The sequence below is a fragment of the Symphalangus syndactylus genome, chromosome 23 (assembly GCF_028878055.3).
Source record: "Symphalangus syndactylus isolate Jambi chromosome 23, NHGRI_mSymSyn1-v2.1_pri, whole genome shotgun sequence".
Lineage (NCBI taxonomy): Eukaryota > Metazoa > Chordata > Mammalia > Primates > Hylobatidae > Symphalangus > Symphalangus syndactylus.
The window spans coordinates 60161064-60180084 of NC_072445.2; the positions used below are offsets into that span (position 1 = coordinate 60161064).

General features: G+C 42.8%; 2 protein-coding genes across 8 annotated transcripts in view; one reads left to right on the top strand and one right to left on the bottom strand.

Annotated features, from left to right (window-relative positions):
* Positions 1-19021, bottom strand: part of SYCP2L (synaptonemal complex protein 2 like) — a 232546-nt gene that overhangs the window by 172103 nt on the left and 41422 nt on the right. The gene's annotated exons all lie outside the window — the stretch shown is intronic.
* Positions 1-19021, top strand: part of MAK (male germ cell associated kinase) — a 73763-nt gene that overhangs the window by 29110 nt on the left and 25632 nt on the right. For all 7 annotated transcript variants that reach the window (XM_055264132.2, XM_055264137.2, XM_055264139.2 and 4 more), the window contains 4 exons: positions 2664-2796; positions 8125-8296; positions 9956-10123; positions 15635-15946. In XM_055264132.2, the coding sequence (XP_055120107.1) occupies positions 2664-2796; positions 8125-8296; positions 9956-10123; positions 15635-15946 (785 nt within the window). The remainder of the gene's footprint in view (positions 1-2663; positions 2797-8124; positions 8297-9955; positions 10124-15634; positions 15947-19021) is intronic.

Genomic DNA, 19021 nt, shown 5'->3' on the forward strand with positions numbered 1-19021 from the left:
TTTAAACTCTGGTCAGCATGATAACACTTGATATTTACCTGGGTTGATTTATGCTGTCAGCAACATCTAAAGCGTAAGGGATTGAAGGAGGAAGTTCGATTACGATTTTAAAATTGTGACTGAAAGAAATAACATACAAATAATCAAGAGTTGACGTAGAGTTGGCTGCATAGTAATTTGGGAAACCAGGCTGTAAGGACGATTAGACGTTTTTACAAAAGCCACGTAATTCTTGCTGCTAAGCATCTCAGATGTAATACTTCAAGAAATAGATATTTTAAAATAGTTGTTTGGCCGGGCGTGGTGGCTCATGCCTGTAATCCCAGCACTTTGGGAGGCCAAGGCAGGCAGATCACTTGAGGTGAGGAGTTCGAGACCAGCCTGGCCAATGTGGCGAAAACCTATCTCTACTAAAAATACAAAAATTAGCTGGGCGTCATGGCACATGCCTGTAATCCCAGCTACTTGGGAGGCTGAGGCAGGAGAATTGCTTGAACCTGGGAGGCGGAGGTTACAGTGAGCTGAGATCGTGCCACTGCACTCCAGCCTGGGTGACAGAGCAAGCCTCTGTCTCAAAAAATAAATAAATAAAATAAAATAGTTGCTGTCAAAAAAATGAAAGTAATATTTAGTTCAAATAGGACTGAATTACTAATATATGTATGTCAGGATGGGGAAAACCTCAGCAGTACAAATATGCAATTGGTTTAGTTCTCTAAGACTTTGTGGATTAGTGTCACTCTGCTCTGCATCACATGGTCCCATTCCTGTCATTACATTACCAAAGTACAATGAATGTCTCTTGGACATAGTGAAATGGATGTTACCGACTATTTAGAGTAAGAAGTACTGGATAAACTCGGATTACAAAACTGTTAAACAGATGTCACGAACAGAGCCCACTCTGGCTTTGAAGTGATTAGAAACATTTAGGCCTAAAAAGCCTTCCCAACCCCAGCTGGGCACGGTGGCTCACACCTGTAATCCTAGCACTTTGGGAGGGTGAAGCAGGTGGATCACGAGGTCAGGAGTTTGAGACCAGCCTGGCCAACATGGCGAAACCCAGTCTCTACTAAAAATACAAAAAATTAGCTGGGTGTGGTGGCAGACGCCTGTAATCCCAGCTACTCGGGAGGCTGAGGCAGGAGAATCGCTTGAACCCGGGAGGCGGTGGTTGCAGTGAGCCCAGATTGCACCACTACACTCCAGCCAGGGTGACAGAGCAAGACTCCGTCTCAAAAAAAAAAAAAAAGATATAAAAGAAAGTCTTCCCAGCCCCAAAGCTACATGAAAACCCTCTTCAAGTGATCTCCTGCAGTCTCCCTGCCTCCCAAGGCCTTTGGAACCCAAGCCATTTGGCTATAACCAGAATGCTTTAGACTGCCCTTAGAAAAAGCCTGCCTTAAGACAAATCTCATCTGCCAGGAGGGCTTTAATGTTTGTTCTTTTCCCCCTGGGTTTTCTTTTTTTTTTCTTTTTTTGAGATGGAGTCTTGCTCTGTTGCCCAGGCTGGAGTGCGGGCGGTGGCATGATCTCGGCTCACTGCAACCTCCGCCTCCCAGGTTCAAGTGATTCTTCTGCCTCAGCCTCCCGAGTAGCTGGGACTACAGGCGCCCGCCACCACACCCGGCTAATTTTGGTATTTTTAGTATAGACAGGGTTTCGTCATATTGGCCAGCCTGGTCTCAAACTCCTGACCTCATGATCCACCCACCTCGGCCTCCCAAAGTGCTGAGATTATAGGCGTGAGTCACCACGCCCGGCCCCCACTGGGCTTTCTGCCTCATTTTCTTTGGTTTCCCCCTTGGCTTCATAACCATTTATTTTATAGATTGAATTGCTAATATAAACATTATAATTATTGGGATTTTGCAATGACACAGCTATTGAGGAAAACTGAACATTAGATAAAATAATTATAGATGAAGAAATTAGTTCTGATGTGTGGAGTTCCATTTTTATTGAATGGACTTTTTAAACAAGTGAGTTTTCTCAAGGAGTCAGCTGCACTGACTTAAGCCTGATTAAAAAGTGCTCTTCTAAAAAAAAAAAAAAGTGCTCTTCTCAGCCTGGGTGACGTGGCAAAACCCTGTTTCTATCAAAAATACAAATATTTAGGTGGGAGTGGTGGCATGCACCTGTGGTCCCAGCTACTTAGCGGGCTGAGAGGATTCCTTGAGCCGAGATCGAGCCACTACGCTCTGGCCTGGACAACAGAGCAAGACCCGTCTCAAAAACAAAAACACTTCTCACACGTTAATTAAGTGACTTCACTCTGGCCCTCAACCTCCGCCTCTATTGCACAATAGTGATAACATTATCTCCTTAAGGTTGTTGTGCAAATGAATGGAGATAATCATAGTGTAGTAATACCTAGCCCAGCGCCTGAACACCACTGGAGTCACAAATAAAAATAAATGTTAAATGAGTGGTTATTTTTAATTATCTCATACACTGTGTGAACTTTCTTGCCAAAGCATTTTAAAAGCAGGGTCCCTACATCTCATTTACTTCTTAGACAATAAATATGGTTTACTTTTTTCCTAAGATGATGTTTCGAATTATAAAAGAGGGGGTTCATTTATATTTTGTTTTTAAATCAAATAAAGCTATGTTTAAACGTAATGATTTATTATATATTTTTTTCTCTGTATATCATCAAGGCTTTTTTCATAGGGACATGAAACCAGAAAACTTGCTTTGTATGGGTCCAGAGCTTGTGAAAATTGCTGATTTTGGACTTGCAAGAGAATTAAGGTCACAGCCACCATACACTGATTATGTCTCTACCAGATGGTGAGTAGGGGTTATGCAGCCCTCCTGAGGCATAAGCCTGTGGTGAAATTTTCCTACGATGGATTGTTACATATTTCTGGAAGTTCCATATTGAATATTTAAAACATAGAATTGAATTTTGTATTCTTTTTTTTTTTTTTTTTTTTTTTTAGCAGAGACAGGGTTTCTCCATGTTGGTCAGGCTGGTCTCGAACTTCTGACCTCAGGTGATCCACCCGCCTTGGCCTCCCAACGTGCTATGATTACAGGCGTGAGCCACCGTGCCTGGCTGGGATTTTATTTTTTTTTAAGGCTGAATAATATTCCATCATACGTCCAAGTACCACATTTTGTTTATCCATTCATTGGATATCCATCACTGATAGACCGTTGGTTCCACCTTTTTTTTTTTTTTTTTTTGGAGACGGAGTCTCGCTCTGTCGCCCAGGCTGGAGTGCAGTGGCGCAATCTGGGCTCACTGCAAGCCCCGCCTCCCGGGTTCACGCCATTCTCCTGCCTCAGCCTCTCTGAGTAGCTGGGACTACAGGCGCCCGCCACCACGCCCGGCTAATTTTTTTTTTGTATTTTTAGTAGAGACGGGGTTTCACCGTGGTCTCGATCTCCTGACCTTGTGATCCGCCCACCTCGCCTCCCAAAGTGCTGGGATTACAAGTGTGAGCTACCGTGCCCGGCCTGAATTTTGTATTCTTTAAAGAAAGCAAAGGATTGGTTTATTGCTATTCTGATCACTGAAAAAAAACAAGAAAAAAGAATTTCATTTATTCACTCATTCATTCATTCAACAAATATTTATTGAACACCTACTATGTGCCAAACATTATTTTAGGCACAGAGAACACAGCAGTGAAATAAAAAAAAAAGATCTCTGCCTTATGCTGCTTACATGACAGCCAATACACAGATAAACAAGTTAAAAATATTATGGGTCACCAACAGAAAGACATACATGTGTTCACCAGAAGACATGAATCCTCTCAACTGCATGCCAGCCAAACGTCCATGAACAGTAGCATCATATACTCACTCAGTGGAATGCTTTGCAACAATGAGAACGAATGGTCTATGACTGCATGCAGCAATGTGGACAAATCTTAGACAACGTTGAGAGCAACAGCCCAAACAGAAAAAGAGCACATACTGTATGATTTCATTTATGTAAAGTACAAAAACAGAGAAAACTAATCTGTGCCGTAAAAGTCAGGATAGCAAGCAGTTCCATGGGGTGGGGATGTGTGTAGTGCCTGGACTAGTGCACAGGGGGCTTTCTGGGTGCTGATAGCATGTCGTTTTTTTTTTTTTTTTTTTTTTTTTGAGATGGAGTCACGCTCTCTCACCTAGGCTGGAGTGCAGTGGCGTGATCTCAGCTCACTGCAACCTTTGCCTCCTGGTTTCAAGTGATTCTCCTGCCTCAGCCCCCCAAGTAGCTGGGATTACAGGCGCCCACCACCATCCCCGGCTAATTTTTGTATTTTTAGTAGAGACCTGGTTTCACCATGTTAGCCAGGCTGGTCTCAAATTCCTGACCTCAGGTGATCCGCCCACCTTGTCCTCCCATAGTGCTGGGATTGTAGGCGTGAGCCATCAGGCCTGGCTGATAACATATCTTTCTTGATCTGGGTGCTGGGTCCCTGGATGTGTTGTATTTGTGAAAATTCATCAAGCTCTACTCTTAGAATACATGCCTCTGCCTGTGTATTATACTCCAGTGAAAACAAGAACATATGTGTATCAGGCCGGGCATGGTGGCTCACGCCTGTAATCCCAGCACTTTGGGAGGCCGAGGTGGGGGATCACTTGAGACCAGGAGTTCGAGACCAGCCTGGCCAACATGGCTAAACCCCGTTTCTACTAAAAATACAAAATTAGCTGGGTGTGGTGTTGCGCGCCTTGGTGCCAGCTACTTGGGAGGCTGAGGCATGAGAATCGCTTGAACCTGGGGGGCAGAGGTTGCAGTGAGCTGAGATTATGCCACTGAACTCCAGCCTGGGCAACAGAGCAAGACTCTTTCTCAAAAAAAAAAAAAAAAAGGAATATATGTGTATCACATGTTGATACATTATTATAAAGAAAAATAAAATATGAAAGGGGACAGGGAGTCGGGGGAGATGGGTAGAGAAAGGACTGTTGCTATTTTACATGGAGGGTCTCACCGAGAGTAGCCCTCATGGAGATGCCAGGGCCAGCAGGAATTTTTTTAGGCAGAGCAAAAGCCTTGAGACAGATGCATGCCGCACGTTAATTCTGCACAGCGCAGAATGAATAAGGAGGGCAGTCGTAGGAAACAAGGGCAGAGTTTGTAGAGTGGCCAGAAATGATAGTGACTTGGACCTGCTGGCCATGTGCAGGTAGTGAGAAGTGTGGAATTCTGGGTGTGTTTTCTGATGAATCAGATGTGGGGGCTGAAAGAAAGGAGTCCGTGTCTTAGTGTGTTTTGTGTTGCTATAAAGGAACACTTGAGGCTGGGAAGTTGATAAAGAAAGGAGGTTTATTTGGCTCCCAGTTCTGCAGCCTGAGGGTTTTTATGCTGCATCAAAACATGGTGGAGAAGGTCAGGCCAGGTGCGATGGCTGACAACTGAATCCCAGCACTTTGGGAGGCCAAGGTGGGTGGATCACCTGAGGTCAGGAGTTCAAGACCAGCCTGGCCAACATGGTGAAACCCCGTCTCTACTAAAAATACAAAATATATATATATATATATATATATATATATATTAGCTCGGCGTGGTGGCGGGCACCTGTAGTCTCAGCTACTTGGGAGGCTGAGGCAGGAGAATGGTGTGAACCCGGGAGGTGGAGCTTGCAGTGAGCCAAGATCACGCCACTGCACTCCAGCCTCGGTGACAGAGCAAGACTCCATCTCAAAAAAAAAAAACAAAAAACAAAAACAAAAACAAATTAGCTGGGCGTGGTGGCACACGCTTGTAATCCCAGTTACTTGGGAGGCTGAGGCAGGAGAATCACTTGAACCTGGGAGGCAGAGGTTGCAGTGAGCCGAGATAGCACCATTGCTCTCCAATCTGGGCAACAAGAGCAAAACTCCGTCTCAAAAAGAAAAAAAAAGGTGGTGGGGGGGAAGGTCAAAGGGGAAATGGGCACATGCGAGAAGGGAACAAACAAGAGGAGGAAGCTTGCTGTGGAGCAACCCACTCTCTCAGGAACTAATTTCATCTTGCCTGAAAAAGAACTCATTCACTACATGAGAACAGCACCAAGCCTTTCATGAGGGATCTGCCCTGGTTACCGGCGAGTGTGACGTTATTTTGAAATAGGGTCTTTGCAAATGTAATCAGACTAAGATGAGATCAGACCACAGCACGGCTGGTCTTAATCCACTAAGACTGATGTCCTTATAAGAAAAAGGCAGATACAGAGATGGAAGAGGGAAGACACATGAAGGCACCTCAGGAGAAAGCAGTATGATCTACGCTTTAAATGGATCAACTGTATATTATGTGAATTATAGATCAATAAAGCTTGTAAAAATATTGGTCAAAGTATAGTAAGTTCTCACTTAACATCATCAATAGGTTCTTGGAAACTTTGACTTTAAGTGAAACAACGTATGATGAAACCAATTCAACCATAGGCTAATTAAAATAAACAATTTTATGGCATATTTCTGGTCACAATAACATCACCAAACTCTTTTTCCTGTCACCCAGGCTGTAGTGCAGTGGCACGATCTCGGCTCACTGCAACCTCTGCCTCCCGGGTTCAAGTGATTCTCCTGCCCCAGCCTCTCGAGTAGCTGGGATTACAGACGCCCACCACTACACCCAGCTAATTTTTTGTATTTTTAGTAGAGATGGGGTTTCACCATGTTGGCCAGGCTGGTCTCAAACTCCTGACCTCGTGATTCGCCCGCCTTGGTCTGCCAAAGTGCTGGAATTATAGGCGTGAGCAACTGCGCCTGGCCACCAAACTTCTAAATAGTGACCAAAACACTAATATTGAACACTGAAATACATGTGAGCTATACATACATTTGAGAAAGATTAATAAAAACAAGGAAGATAATTATTTGCCCAGTTATTCTAGTTCAGGGTCACGGGTGGCTACAGCGTGTCCTGAAAGCTGGGGGTGCAAGGTGAACACCAACCATGGACGGGACAGCCTCCCATGGCAGCACGCCCCTTCCCCCCCCGCTGACACACACATGCACACACTCATCCTGGGGCCACACAGGCACCCCGGTTCACCTGACCTGCACATATCTGGGATATGGGAGGAAGCTGGAGTCCCAGAGAAAACATGTAGACTTGGAGAGAACGTGCAGACCCCACACAGTGGCCCAGCCAGAAATGCCTTTCTTTTTTTTTCTTTTTCATCAACATTACTATGAAACAACATTGAGCAAAACAACATTGAACAAAACTAGTTTATTGAGGGCTTGCTGTATTCTCAATGAAAGCAAAAAGACAGTATGCCAAACATTTGGACTGAAATATTGACACATTTTTGTTGGAAAAAAAGAGAATTGAGAGTGTCTTCCATTTAGCAGACTTTGTGTTGGACTTAACCAGCTCGCTTTGCTCTTGTAAATTGAGTATTTTTCTCAATTAAAAGTATTGTTAGGCTGGGTGCAGTGGCTCATGCCTGTAATCTCAGCACTTTGGGAGGCTGAGGCGGGCTGATCACCTGAGGTCAAGAGTTTGAGACCAGCCTGGCCAACATGGGGAAACCCCGTCTCTACTAAAAATACAAAAATTAGCCGGGCATGGTGGTGCGCCCCTGTAATCCCAGCTGCTCAGGAGGCTGAGGCAGGAGAATCACTTGAACCCAGGAGGCGGAGGTTGCAGCGAGCCGAGATCGCGCCATTGCACTCCAGCCTGGGCAAAAAAAGCAAAACTCCACTCAATAAAGATAGTTGACTACGGAAGAGGAGTCAGTTGAGGATATCAGTACTTTCAAACTGATTTAAAAAAAACTCCACTACTCAGGGATAATCCTTGTTCATCTTTTGTTTTCTGTGCTTCCTTGTGAATAGATGCTAAATATAATGCTTTGTAACATGGTTTTTCTACTTTTTTTCTTAATATATCAGATGGCACTTATTTCCTTATCTATTCAGTTGAGTTCCTGTCTTAGGCTTGATGGACATTTCATAGACATTTATCTCCAGCCCCACTCATTGTCTGTGATCAGGGAACATGTGTTGTGTCCTGTTATCCCCATAACATTGTACAAATGCCTGACACACAGATGGAGCGGGGTCTGAATACCTGTTCCTTGATGGAAATGCATGACCACACAGCATAGAATGCTACTGCCCATCCACCTTTGAAATTGCAATCAAAATCACCTCTTTTGTTTTCTATTTTCATAGGTATCGTGCCCCTGAAGTTTTACTGAGATCTTCAGTTTATAGTTCTCCCATTGATGTGTGGGCTGTTGGAAGTATCATGGCTGAACTCTATATGTTAAGGCCACTTTTCCCAGGGACAAGTGAGGTCGATGAAATCTTTAAAATTTGCCAAGTTTTAGGGACTCCCAAAAAAGTAAGTACTCTTGTCCCTAAGTTGCTATAACTTTTGATTATTTCTATCTTGCTACCTTGCTTTTAATTTTATAATTTTGATTATTTACAGCTTTTGCCTAGATATCTGATATTTTCATTTTGAAATAGGCTCATACTTTAATGATTAATTTTCTCATAATTCTTTTTTTTTTTTTTTTTTGAGATGGAATCTCGCTCTGTTGCCCAGGTTGGAGTGCAGTGGCTCAATCTCAGCTCACTGCAACCTCCACCTCCCAGGTTTAAGCAATTCTCATGCCTCAGCCTCCCAAGTAGCTGGGATTACAGGTGTGCACCACCATGTCTGGTCAATTTTTCTATTGTTAGAGAGGAGATTTCACCATGTTGGCCAGGCTGGTCTTGAACTCCTGAGCTCAAGCGATCTGCGATCTGCCCACCCCAGCCTCCCAAAGTGCTGGGATTACTTGGTCTGAGCCACCGCGCCCAGCTGTAATCCTTATTTTTTAATCAGAGTGGGTTAAGGATTGCAAGAAGCCGGAATCCCACCAGCTGAAGAAAAACAGGTACTTGCCTTTCCTTAAGAACTTCAGGAAAAATTCTGTGTGTTTAGCGTGTAACTTGGGGGTGATGCCCAGCTGATACTGTACAGACAGCCTTGCTTGAGCTCCTTCCTACTCACTCTGTGGCTGGCCATTGACATCAACTGTTAACCCCTGGTGTCTTGAACCTTATTTTTTCTTAACCCTTTCTTGTTTCCTTTTTTATATCTCTCTTGTGGATATTTGACTTCTTGAACTGAGTGCTTTTCAATTAACTATAATTATATTTCATCTACACCTTTCTTTCTGAAATGTGCTTTATAAGTGTGTATAAAATGACATCATAATTAAATTAGTATGTGCCTTATAGTTAACATTACACAAGTAAATGTAGATATTAAAGCCTTAATGTAATTGTCATTTCCCAGATATGTGCATTTTTAACATTGGACGCGATGGGTAATATATACGACAAGGATCTTTGTTAGCAGTCAGCCTCTTTGTAAAGCACTTTTCCTTATTTGTTCAGAGTTAACCCAGATATCATCACAGCAACATCACCATCAGGATCTAAAACCAGACAAGAGCTTAATATTGTGAAATTTATAAAGGCTGGGCACGGTGGCTCATATCTGTAATCCCAGCACTTTGGGAAGCCCAGGCAGGAGGATCACTTGAGCCCAGGAGTTCAAGACCAGCCTGGGCAACATAGTGAAACCCTGTCTCCACAAAAAAAAAAATTAGCCAGGTGTGATGGTGCACACCTGTAGTCCCAGCTACTCAGGAGGCTGAGGTAGGAGGATCTCTTGAGCCCAGGAGGGTGAGGCTGTAGTGAGCCATGATTGCTGCACTGCACTCCAGCCTGGATAACAGAGCCAGATCCTGTCTCAAAAAAAAAAAAAAAAGTTATAAAAGTGCTTTTCGCATTGCTTCCTAACTCTCAGCTTAATGTTCTTTCTATACTGTCGTAGCACTAAATTGTAGACATGGTCTGGTATTTCATTCTCATGTTTATTTATATGGATCAACATGAAAATGTTCACACATAAATGATGTTTATATTACTGCTGTGTTTTTTAAATGGATTACTAAAAACAATTTGTTTTGCCCTCCTCACCCGCACTTATATATTCCTGAAACAGAGTGACTGGCCAGAAGGATACCAGCTGGCATCCTCTATGAACTTCCGTTTTCCCCAGTGTGTTCCTATAAACTTAAAAACTCTTATTCCCAATGCCAGTAATGAAGCTATTCAGCTCATGACTGAAATGTTGAATTGGAATCCAAAGAAACGACCATCAGCAAGCCAGGTGAGAGGAGTCTTCCCGTTAGACCTTTAAACATGTTTAGGTTTTGTAATATCAGGGATGTTTTCATTTACAAGGGCAGGTCTATTCTCAAGCAGGATTTTACTAAGAGAATTAAACACAAAGCCTTAGGCATCCAGCGTATGTAATAAATTAATTTCTAGGCATATAAGATCATTGGGAGAAATGCAGAAATAGCCACACCAATGATTTTCTGTGTTTTGTGGTTCAAATGAAGAACCCTGAGGTTGCAACAAGGAATCAATCTGCAATGATAAAAATTCAGACATGTGACAGACTAGTTATGAAGGAATCTGTCATGGAAGCAAAAAGGCATCTCATGAATCATTCCACATAGTAGACTTTCCTGTGCTGTCTTTACAGTTTAGGGATGGGATTCTGGTTCACTTTATACAACAGTATCATCCCTTGCTGGGACTGGAGTGTGCAGCCTCTGGCTGCCACAAGAGGGCAGCATTGTGGCACCCAGGCTTTGTTCTTTGTGACTACACCTGACATATCTACAGCTATATTCCAAGTCTAGGGCCTTTAAACCCAGTGCTTTTGTCTGCAAGGCTTCAATAAAAAGGCAATAATAAGCTTTATTGTATTCTCATCATTTAAATATAAATTCTACGTGAAAATTACAAAAATTTATTTTGCTTTTTTTAAATTAATCTTGAGAAAATGTTTTCTAAATGTCATCTGGAAGAACAAATGGGAAAGGATAGTCAAGACACGTTAAAACAAGAATAAGTAATTAGAGAGCAGTGATAGGGATGGACAGCTTGCCCCATCAGATATTAAAGTAACCTTTAAATTGATGATGGTAACAGTGGAAGTACTGGCATAATTGACAAATAGCCCAATGTTGCAGAACGTATGAGTCAGTATAAGGTAAATAAATGTGGCATCACAAAGAGGGGAGGACGGCTCAGTGGGTGATACTGGGAAAATTCATTAGCTCTTAGGGAAAAAAATAAATTGGGGTTCTTACTGCTCACCATACTTTACAAATCACAGAAGGATTACATTTTGTTGTTGTTGTTGAGACAGAGTTTCACTCTTCTTGCCCATGCTGGAGTGCAATGGCGTGATCTCGGCTCACTGCAACCTCTGCCTCCTGGGTTCAAGCGATTCTCCAACCCTCAGTCTCCCGAGTAGCTGGGATTACAGGCATGCACCACCACGCCTGGCTAATTTTGTATTTTTAGTAGAGACAGGGTTTCTCCATGTGGGTGAGGCTGGTCTCGAACTCCCGACCTCAGGTGATCTGCCTGCCTCGGCCTCCCAAAGTGCTGGGATTACAGATGTGAGCCACTGCGCCCGACCAGGATTACATTTTCAAAGTGTAAAAAAAAAAAAGCACCCTAAACTATTATAAACAAAAGGAAAACATACATGTGTATTTGATCTCAAGGTGAAAAAACCACGGGTATAAAAATAATAGAAGAAACCACAAAATGAAAACTCAAACGATTTGATTACATAAAAAGTAAAAATTTTCTCTATGTAAAAATCTTAAAATGGAAAGATAAGACAGAAAATTATTTTTAATTCTTAATACTCCTACAGAAACATAAGAAAAATACTGAAATGTGTATGTGTATTTTCTTTTTTTTTTTTGAGATGGAGTCTCTGTTGCCCAGGCTGGAGTGCAGTGGCACGATCTTGACTCACTGCAACCTCTGCCTCCTGGGTTCAGGCCGATTCTCCTGCCTCAGCCTCACGAGTCGCTGGGATTACAGGTGCCTGCCACCACATTTGGCTAATTTTTGTATTTTTGTAGACACAGAGGTGGTTTTTTTTTTTTGAGACGGAGTCTTGCTCTGTCACCCAGGCTGGAGTGCAGTAGCATGATCTCGGCTCACTCACCCTCCACCTCCCAGGTTCAAGCAATTCTCCTGTCTCAGCCTCCCTAGTAGCTGGGACTACAGGTACCTGCCACCATGCCTGGCTAATTTTTGTATTTTTAGTGGAGACACGGTTTCATCTTGTTGGTCAGGCTGATCTTGAACTCCTGATCTCAGGTGATCCACCCACCTCGGCCTCCCAAAGTTCTGGGATTACAGGCGTGAGCCACTGTGCCTGGCCAGAGACGGAGTCTTACCATGTTGGCCAGGCTGCTCTTGATCTCCTGACCTCAGGTGATCTGCCTGCCTTGGCCTCCCGAAGTGCTGGGATTACAGGCATGAACCACCATGCCCAGCCATTTAAGTGTATTTTCTAATTTTTCTTTTTTAAAATTTTTTGAAAGTTTTGTTTCTTTAAAGATGGGGTCTTACTATGTTGTCTTGACTGGTCTCAAACTCCTGGCCTCATGCAATTCTCCTGCCTTGGCCTCCCAAAGTGCTGGAATAATATAGGCGTGAGCCACCACACCTGGCCCATATTTTCTAATTTTTCTGGACATTCATTACCTTCACAATAAAGACATAGTAAGTTTTTCAAATGTATTTTAAAAAGAAAAATAGTAATGGGACATGAAAAAGAAACACAGGAAAAGAAATACAGATTACCAAAAATATTTTTTAAATTTGAGTCTTTGTTTACTATCATAAAATTCAAGCAGAAATGAGACACCGTTTTTCATTTATCTCTTAGTAAGAGAAAGTAATTTCGTAGTATATAAAAAGAGCCTTAAAGACAATCAGAAATTATGCTCAAAGATGTTCAATTCCAATAGAAAACTGTCCATTGAAAGTTAATCAAAATATTTCCAGCCATGTGCGGTGGCTCTGTGGTGCCGCATACCTATAATCCCAGCACTTCCTGAGGCAGGCGCATCACTTGAGGTCAGGAGTTCGAGATCAGCCTGGCCAAAATGGCAGAACTCCATCTCTACTAAAAATACAAAAAATTAGCTAGGCATGGTGACGCGCACCTGTAATCTCAGCTACGTGGGAGGCCGAGGCAGGAGGATAGCTTGAACCCAGGAGGCAGAGGTTGCAATGAGCCAAGATCGTGCCACTGCACTCCAGCCTGGGTGACAGAGTGAGACTCTGTCTCAAAAATGAATAAATAAATAAATAAATAAATAAATAAATAAATAAACAAATAATGTTTCTAAACTTAAGTTATGTGCATCTTTAATTTGGAATATACTGCCAGCATTAACAGTGAATTTGTAAAATAAAATTTTTAAACAATTTGGGAGACATCTCATGCTAAAATACTATTATACAAATAATATGATTTTGTTTTTGAAAAATACATTTTATATGATGAGAAAAAGTACTGAAAAGTATAAAAAATGTCTTGGTTTTAGTCTTGGTTGTCTCTGGGTGTTAAATTTTTATTTTCGTCTTGAGAACTCTACACGTTTCTCATTCTCTACAGTGATCACTGCTTCCCTTAAGTAAATAGGAAAAAATAAATGCTATTAATTTTTGAAGTTTTCCCTCTTCTTGAAGGATAGTAACTGGTATCTTAAAGTATCTTAAAAGGGAAGAGTTGGCTGCGCACGGTGGCTCACGCCTGTAATCCTAGCACTTTGGGAGGCCGAGGTGGGCAGATCACGAGGTCAGGAGTTCAAGACTGGCCTGACCAACACGGTGAAACCCCGCCTCTATTAAAAATACAAAAATTAGCTGGGCATGGTGGCGTGTGCCTGTAATCCCAGCTACTCAGGAGGCTGAGGCAGGAGAATTGCTTGAACCCAGGAGGCGGATGCAATGAGCCAAGATTGTGCCACTGCACTCCAGCCTGGGCAACAGAGCGAGACTCCATCTCAAAAAAAAAGGAAGAGGTGTTATAAATAAAGCCTTGAAATTATAAAACACATCCTCAAAGTTTCCACCTCCAAAATATGCGTCATTAATTTAGGAATATTGACAAGCTAATTACTTAATGTGACTTAATTCAGAATTTGAGTACCTTCAGTGTGCTAGGCATTGAAGTATTTAAATTATGTATATTTGTGTATTCCCCTGAGAATGCAAGTAACCCTTAACGAACTCTTTTTTGTGCTCTTTCACAGCCCTGCTTTTTAGTGGAAGTGGAAAGACCCAATTAGGGAGAGAGGTTAAGTTGTAGAATATGAAGACCATTTAAACTACCAAGCTGCCTTCTATTCCTCTAAAAACTGCCCTTACACATGGGAGGAGTTAACTGTTGGTCAGGGCTGTGTTGCCACCTGTGTGGGGACTGGCTAAAGGCAGGAGGTTCAGGGGAACAGAGCTTGACCATCTTAAGGAACCCACCCCCCCAATACCTTGGCCCAGGTATTTGATGCCAATAAGGGACTTTTTCCATAGCTGAGCTACACAGGCTTTAGACATCCTGTAGAATATTTTTTCAGTTTTAGCCTTATTGACATTTTGAACCAGCTAACTCTTTGCTGTGGGGTGCTCTCCTGTGCATTATAGGATATTTAGCAATGTCCCTGGCCCTCTAGACACTAGACACCAGTAGCGTCCCCCCACCCGTCATTATAATAAGAAATGTCTCCAGACATTGCCAAATATCTCCCAAGGGGCAAACTTGCCTCCACTGGGGAAGCAGTGCTCTAGACAGTGCCACCCATACACCAGGGGGTCCCTTCCCTCTCATGCAAGCAGTCGGGTGACCGATCTAGATAAAACTCAGTGATCATTTTTCATAATATTTTTGTATTTTCTTCCCATAAATGTCTTCTCTTTGCTGGTATACTGATGAAATCAACAGTATGTGTTTGTTGTCCCCTCTTTCGATTTTTTTTTTTATTACTAGTAGGTATATTGTTGTACTCAGGCTGAGAGTAACCCAGAATTTTATATACAGCTCGGGTTAATCATTTCAAATAATCTATATGGAAGATTTTCTTAATTCACTTTTTGATGTCTTTGAATGTACTCTAAACCATTATTGGTGTGTAGTATTTTAGCTTGAAGTAATCACATTAATTTAGCCAATGCCTATAAATTAGATTTTATCTTCACTAACAAATCTTTAAATAAATAGAACAGTTGTTTTGCTTAGATGTTATAATAACAAGTGAGCTTTCTATTTTTCCTACTGGTACTTTTTTTTTTTTTTTTGAGATGGAGTCTCACTCTGTTGCCTAGGTTGGAGTGCAGTGGCATCATCTTGGCTCGCTACAATCTCCTCCTCCCAGGTTCAAGTGATTCTCATGCCTCACCCTCCCGTATAACTGGGGTTACAGGCACCCACCAATGTGCCTGGCTAATTTTTGTATTTTTAGTAGAGACTGGGTTTCAACATGTTGGCCGGGCTGGTCTTGAACTCCTGACCACAAGTGATCCTCCCGCCTCGTCCTCCCAAAGTGCTAGGATTACAGGCGTGAGCCACCATGCCCAGCCACTTTTAATTTTTTAATGCAATTTATTTCTCAAATCATTTTTTTCTGGTTATCTTTTAAAAGAAGCACTGTATAGGGAATGATGGCTGCTTTCTAAATCTTTGAAGCTCATGTGGGCTAATGATAAATGCCTCGCACAGGGCCAATCATAGTTTATGTGCGATACATTTAGGTGGAACTGTTTTCCATTTGTTGTTTTTTCTGTGTTTTTATAGGCATTGAAACACCCGTATTTTCAAGTTGGTCAGGTATTAGGCCCTTCCTCAAATCATCTGGAATCAAAACAGTCTTTAAATAAGCAGCTGCAACCATTAGAATCCAAGCCATCTTTAGTTGAGGTAGAGCCTAAGCCTCTGCCAGATATAATTGATCAGGCTGTTGGACAACCCCAGCCAGAAACTAGCCAGCAGCCACTGCAGCCCATTCAGCCGCCACAGAACCTGCGCGTCCAGCAACCTCCAAAGCAACAGACTCAGGAGAAACCGCCACAAACGCTATTCCCGAGCATCATCAAAAACATGCCAACTGTGAGTAGCCAATCATGACGCTTGCAATGAAATAGTTTGACTCGTGCAATTAAGATTTTGTTTTGAGGCATTTCTAATAATGCTGGAAAAGATATAAAAGATTTTTCTTTGTTAAAGACCCTGAGTCCTCTGGTTGGAGCTTGACATGAGATCACTTAAAATTCTAATATGGTTTATAAAAAGAAAAACTTTCAGAATAAAAGTAACCAAGTTTACATGCTACAGTCTTCAGTCTTTTTTTTTTTTTGAGCCGGAGTTTCGCTCTTGTTGCCCAGGCTGGAGTGCAGTGGCACGATCTCAGCTCACTGCAATCTTGGCCTCCTGGGTTCAAGCAATTCTCCTGCCTCAGCCTCCCGAGTAGCTGGGGTTACAGACGCCCACCACCACGCCCGGCTAATTTTTTGTATTTTTAGTAGAGATGGGGTTTCACCATGTTGCCCAGGCTGGAGTGCAGTGGCACGATCTCAGCTCACTGCAATCTTGGCCTCCTGGGTTCAAGCAATTCTCCTGCCTCAGCCTCCCGAGTAGCTGGGATTACAGACGCCCACCACCACGCCCGGCTAATTTTTTGTATTTTTAGTAGAGATGGGGTTTCACCATGTTGCCCAGGCTGGTCTTGAATTCCTGACTGCAAGTGATCCACCCGCCTTGGCCTCCCAAAGTTCTAGGATTACAGGCGTGAGCCACTGCACCTGGGCTTTTCTTTTTTTCTTCTTGAGACGGAGTTTCACTCTGTTTGCCCAGGCTAGAGTGCAATGGCGTGATCTCGGCTCACTGCAACCTCCACCTCCTGGGTTCAAGCAGTTCTCTTGCCTCAGCCTCCTGAGTGGCTAGGATTACAAGCACCCACCACCACACCCAGCTAATTTTTGTATTTTTAGTGGAGACCATGTTGGCCAGGCTGGTCTCGAACTCCTGACCTCAGGTGATCCATCCGTTTCGGCCTCCCAAAGTGCTGGGATTACAGGCGTGAGCCACCAAGCCCAGCCTAAAGTTCTTTCAATGCAGAAGAATTCAAAGAAAGAATTTAAAAGAATCGGGTACTCCACAGAGTACTGATCCTAAATCTTAAGAATTTTTAACAGTACTTTCATTTTACAGTGTTCTTAAATGCTAAGGAACATGGAGATAATGGGTTTTTATTATTATTATTATTATTATTATTTTGAGACAGAGTTTTGCTCTTGTTTCCCAGGCTGGAGTGCAATGGCGTGATCTCGGCCCACCACAACCTCCACCTCCCGAGTTCAAGCAATTCTCCTGCCTCAGCCTCCTGAGTAGCTGGGATTACAGGCATGTGCCACCACGCCCGGCTAATTTTGTATTTTTAGTAGAGATGGGGTTTCTCCATGTTGGTCAGGCTGGTCTCGAACTCCTGACCTCAGGTGATCCACCCTCCTTGGCTTCCCAAAGTGCTCAGATTACAGGCCTCAGCCACCGCACCTGGCCAGAATAGGTTTTTAAAGTGTCAGGCATAGTATAAAACTTTTTCTTCCATCTTTTGTTCAGCTCCGGTTGCTGTAGTATTTTAGCTGTCCTACTGGGTATACACTCCCAAATGTGTTTGTATTATGGCATTTTAGGATGGAAATCAGTCTTACACAGCACTGTATCTATTTCCTTATCCAGTCCCCAACTGCCCCACCAACCTAGATAAGCAAGGCCTCCTCTTCCCCCAATAGCACTAATCACATTCTAACATACTGTTAATTACTTCTTACATTTATTGTTTATTTGTCTCTTCCTCTGGAATGCAGCAAGCTCAGCGAGGTCAGGAATGTTTGTCTGTTTATCAGTACAGCCTCAGCACCCTGACCAGTGCCTGCCACATGGTAGATTCTCAGTAAATATTTGTTCAGTGAGTGAAGGAATGAATAATTGCCCACATGACTTGTAAACCACCTCTGGGGTCCTGGGGAGTCCACTTTTATCTTTGGAACAGTTCTGAATATTAGAAAGTTCTTCCTTAAAACTGGGTGAAATCTGGTTTTCTAGCTTTTAATGAAGGCTAATCACTTTTCTAGAAAGGCAGCCTTTTAGATATTTGAAAATAGCCCTTATATTATCTGCCCTTTTCTCTAGAGAAACTTCTCCAATTCCCTTAAAGGCTCTGCATATAACACCATTCACCAATGAATAAACAACTCTCAGTTCCTATTATGAATGTTTCTTTAAGTCCCCTCTCATCCTGCTTTCCACTTAGAATGAGGCTGCCGGAGCTGGAGGCAGACAGCAGGCAGGGAATATAGAGCAGGGCAAATCACCTCCGACATTCTAAACTATATGTGCACTCGTGCCACCAATGATTACAGTCCTCCCCATGACCCCTTGGAAGATGTATCAATTGTTGACTCATACTGTGAGGGAAGGAAAGGAAGTTAATATTTATTGAGTAGCTTCTGAGTGCCATGCATATGCTAGGGACCCTGTATGCATTCTCTAAGTTAAAGAGAATAACCTAGCCCCCAGCCCCACCACACACACATACATTTTTATATAGCTAAGTTCCAGAGCTGGGATTAAGTATTGTGTCAACTAGGCCGGGCGCGGTGGCTCACGCCTGTAATCCCAGCACTATGGGAGGCTGAGACGGGCGGATCACGAGATCAGGAGATCGAGACCATCCTGGCTAACACAGTGAAACCCCGTCTCTCGTAAAAATACAAAAAATTAGCCGGGCGCAGTGGCGGGCGCCTGTAGTCCCAGCTACTCGGGAGGCTGAGGCAGGAGAATGGCGTGAACCCGCGAGGCGGAGCTTGCAGTGAGCCGAGGTCGCGCCACTGCACTCCAGCCTGGGTGAAAGAGCGAGACTCCGTCTCAAAAAAAAAAAAAAAAAAACAAGTATTGTGTCAACTAAAATTTCTAAGTATACCTGTTTTTTCATAAATGCTTCTCCTAAATTGCATATTCTGTACCTCTGACTTGTGTATTTCATCTCTAGGATTCAAAAAGTTGCAAGACCTTTTACATCTCCAATTTCTAATTATTTTTGAATATGTATTTTTTCTTCTCAGTTTACCCATTCTGCCCAGCTTGTTGCCAGCTATGTATTTGTTTAGTTGTCTGTTCTGCACC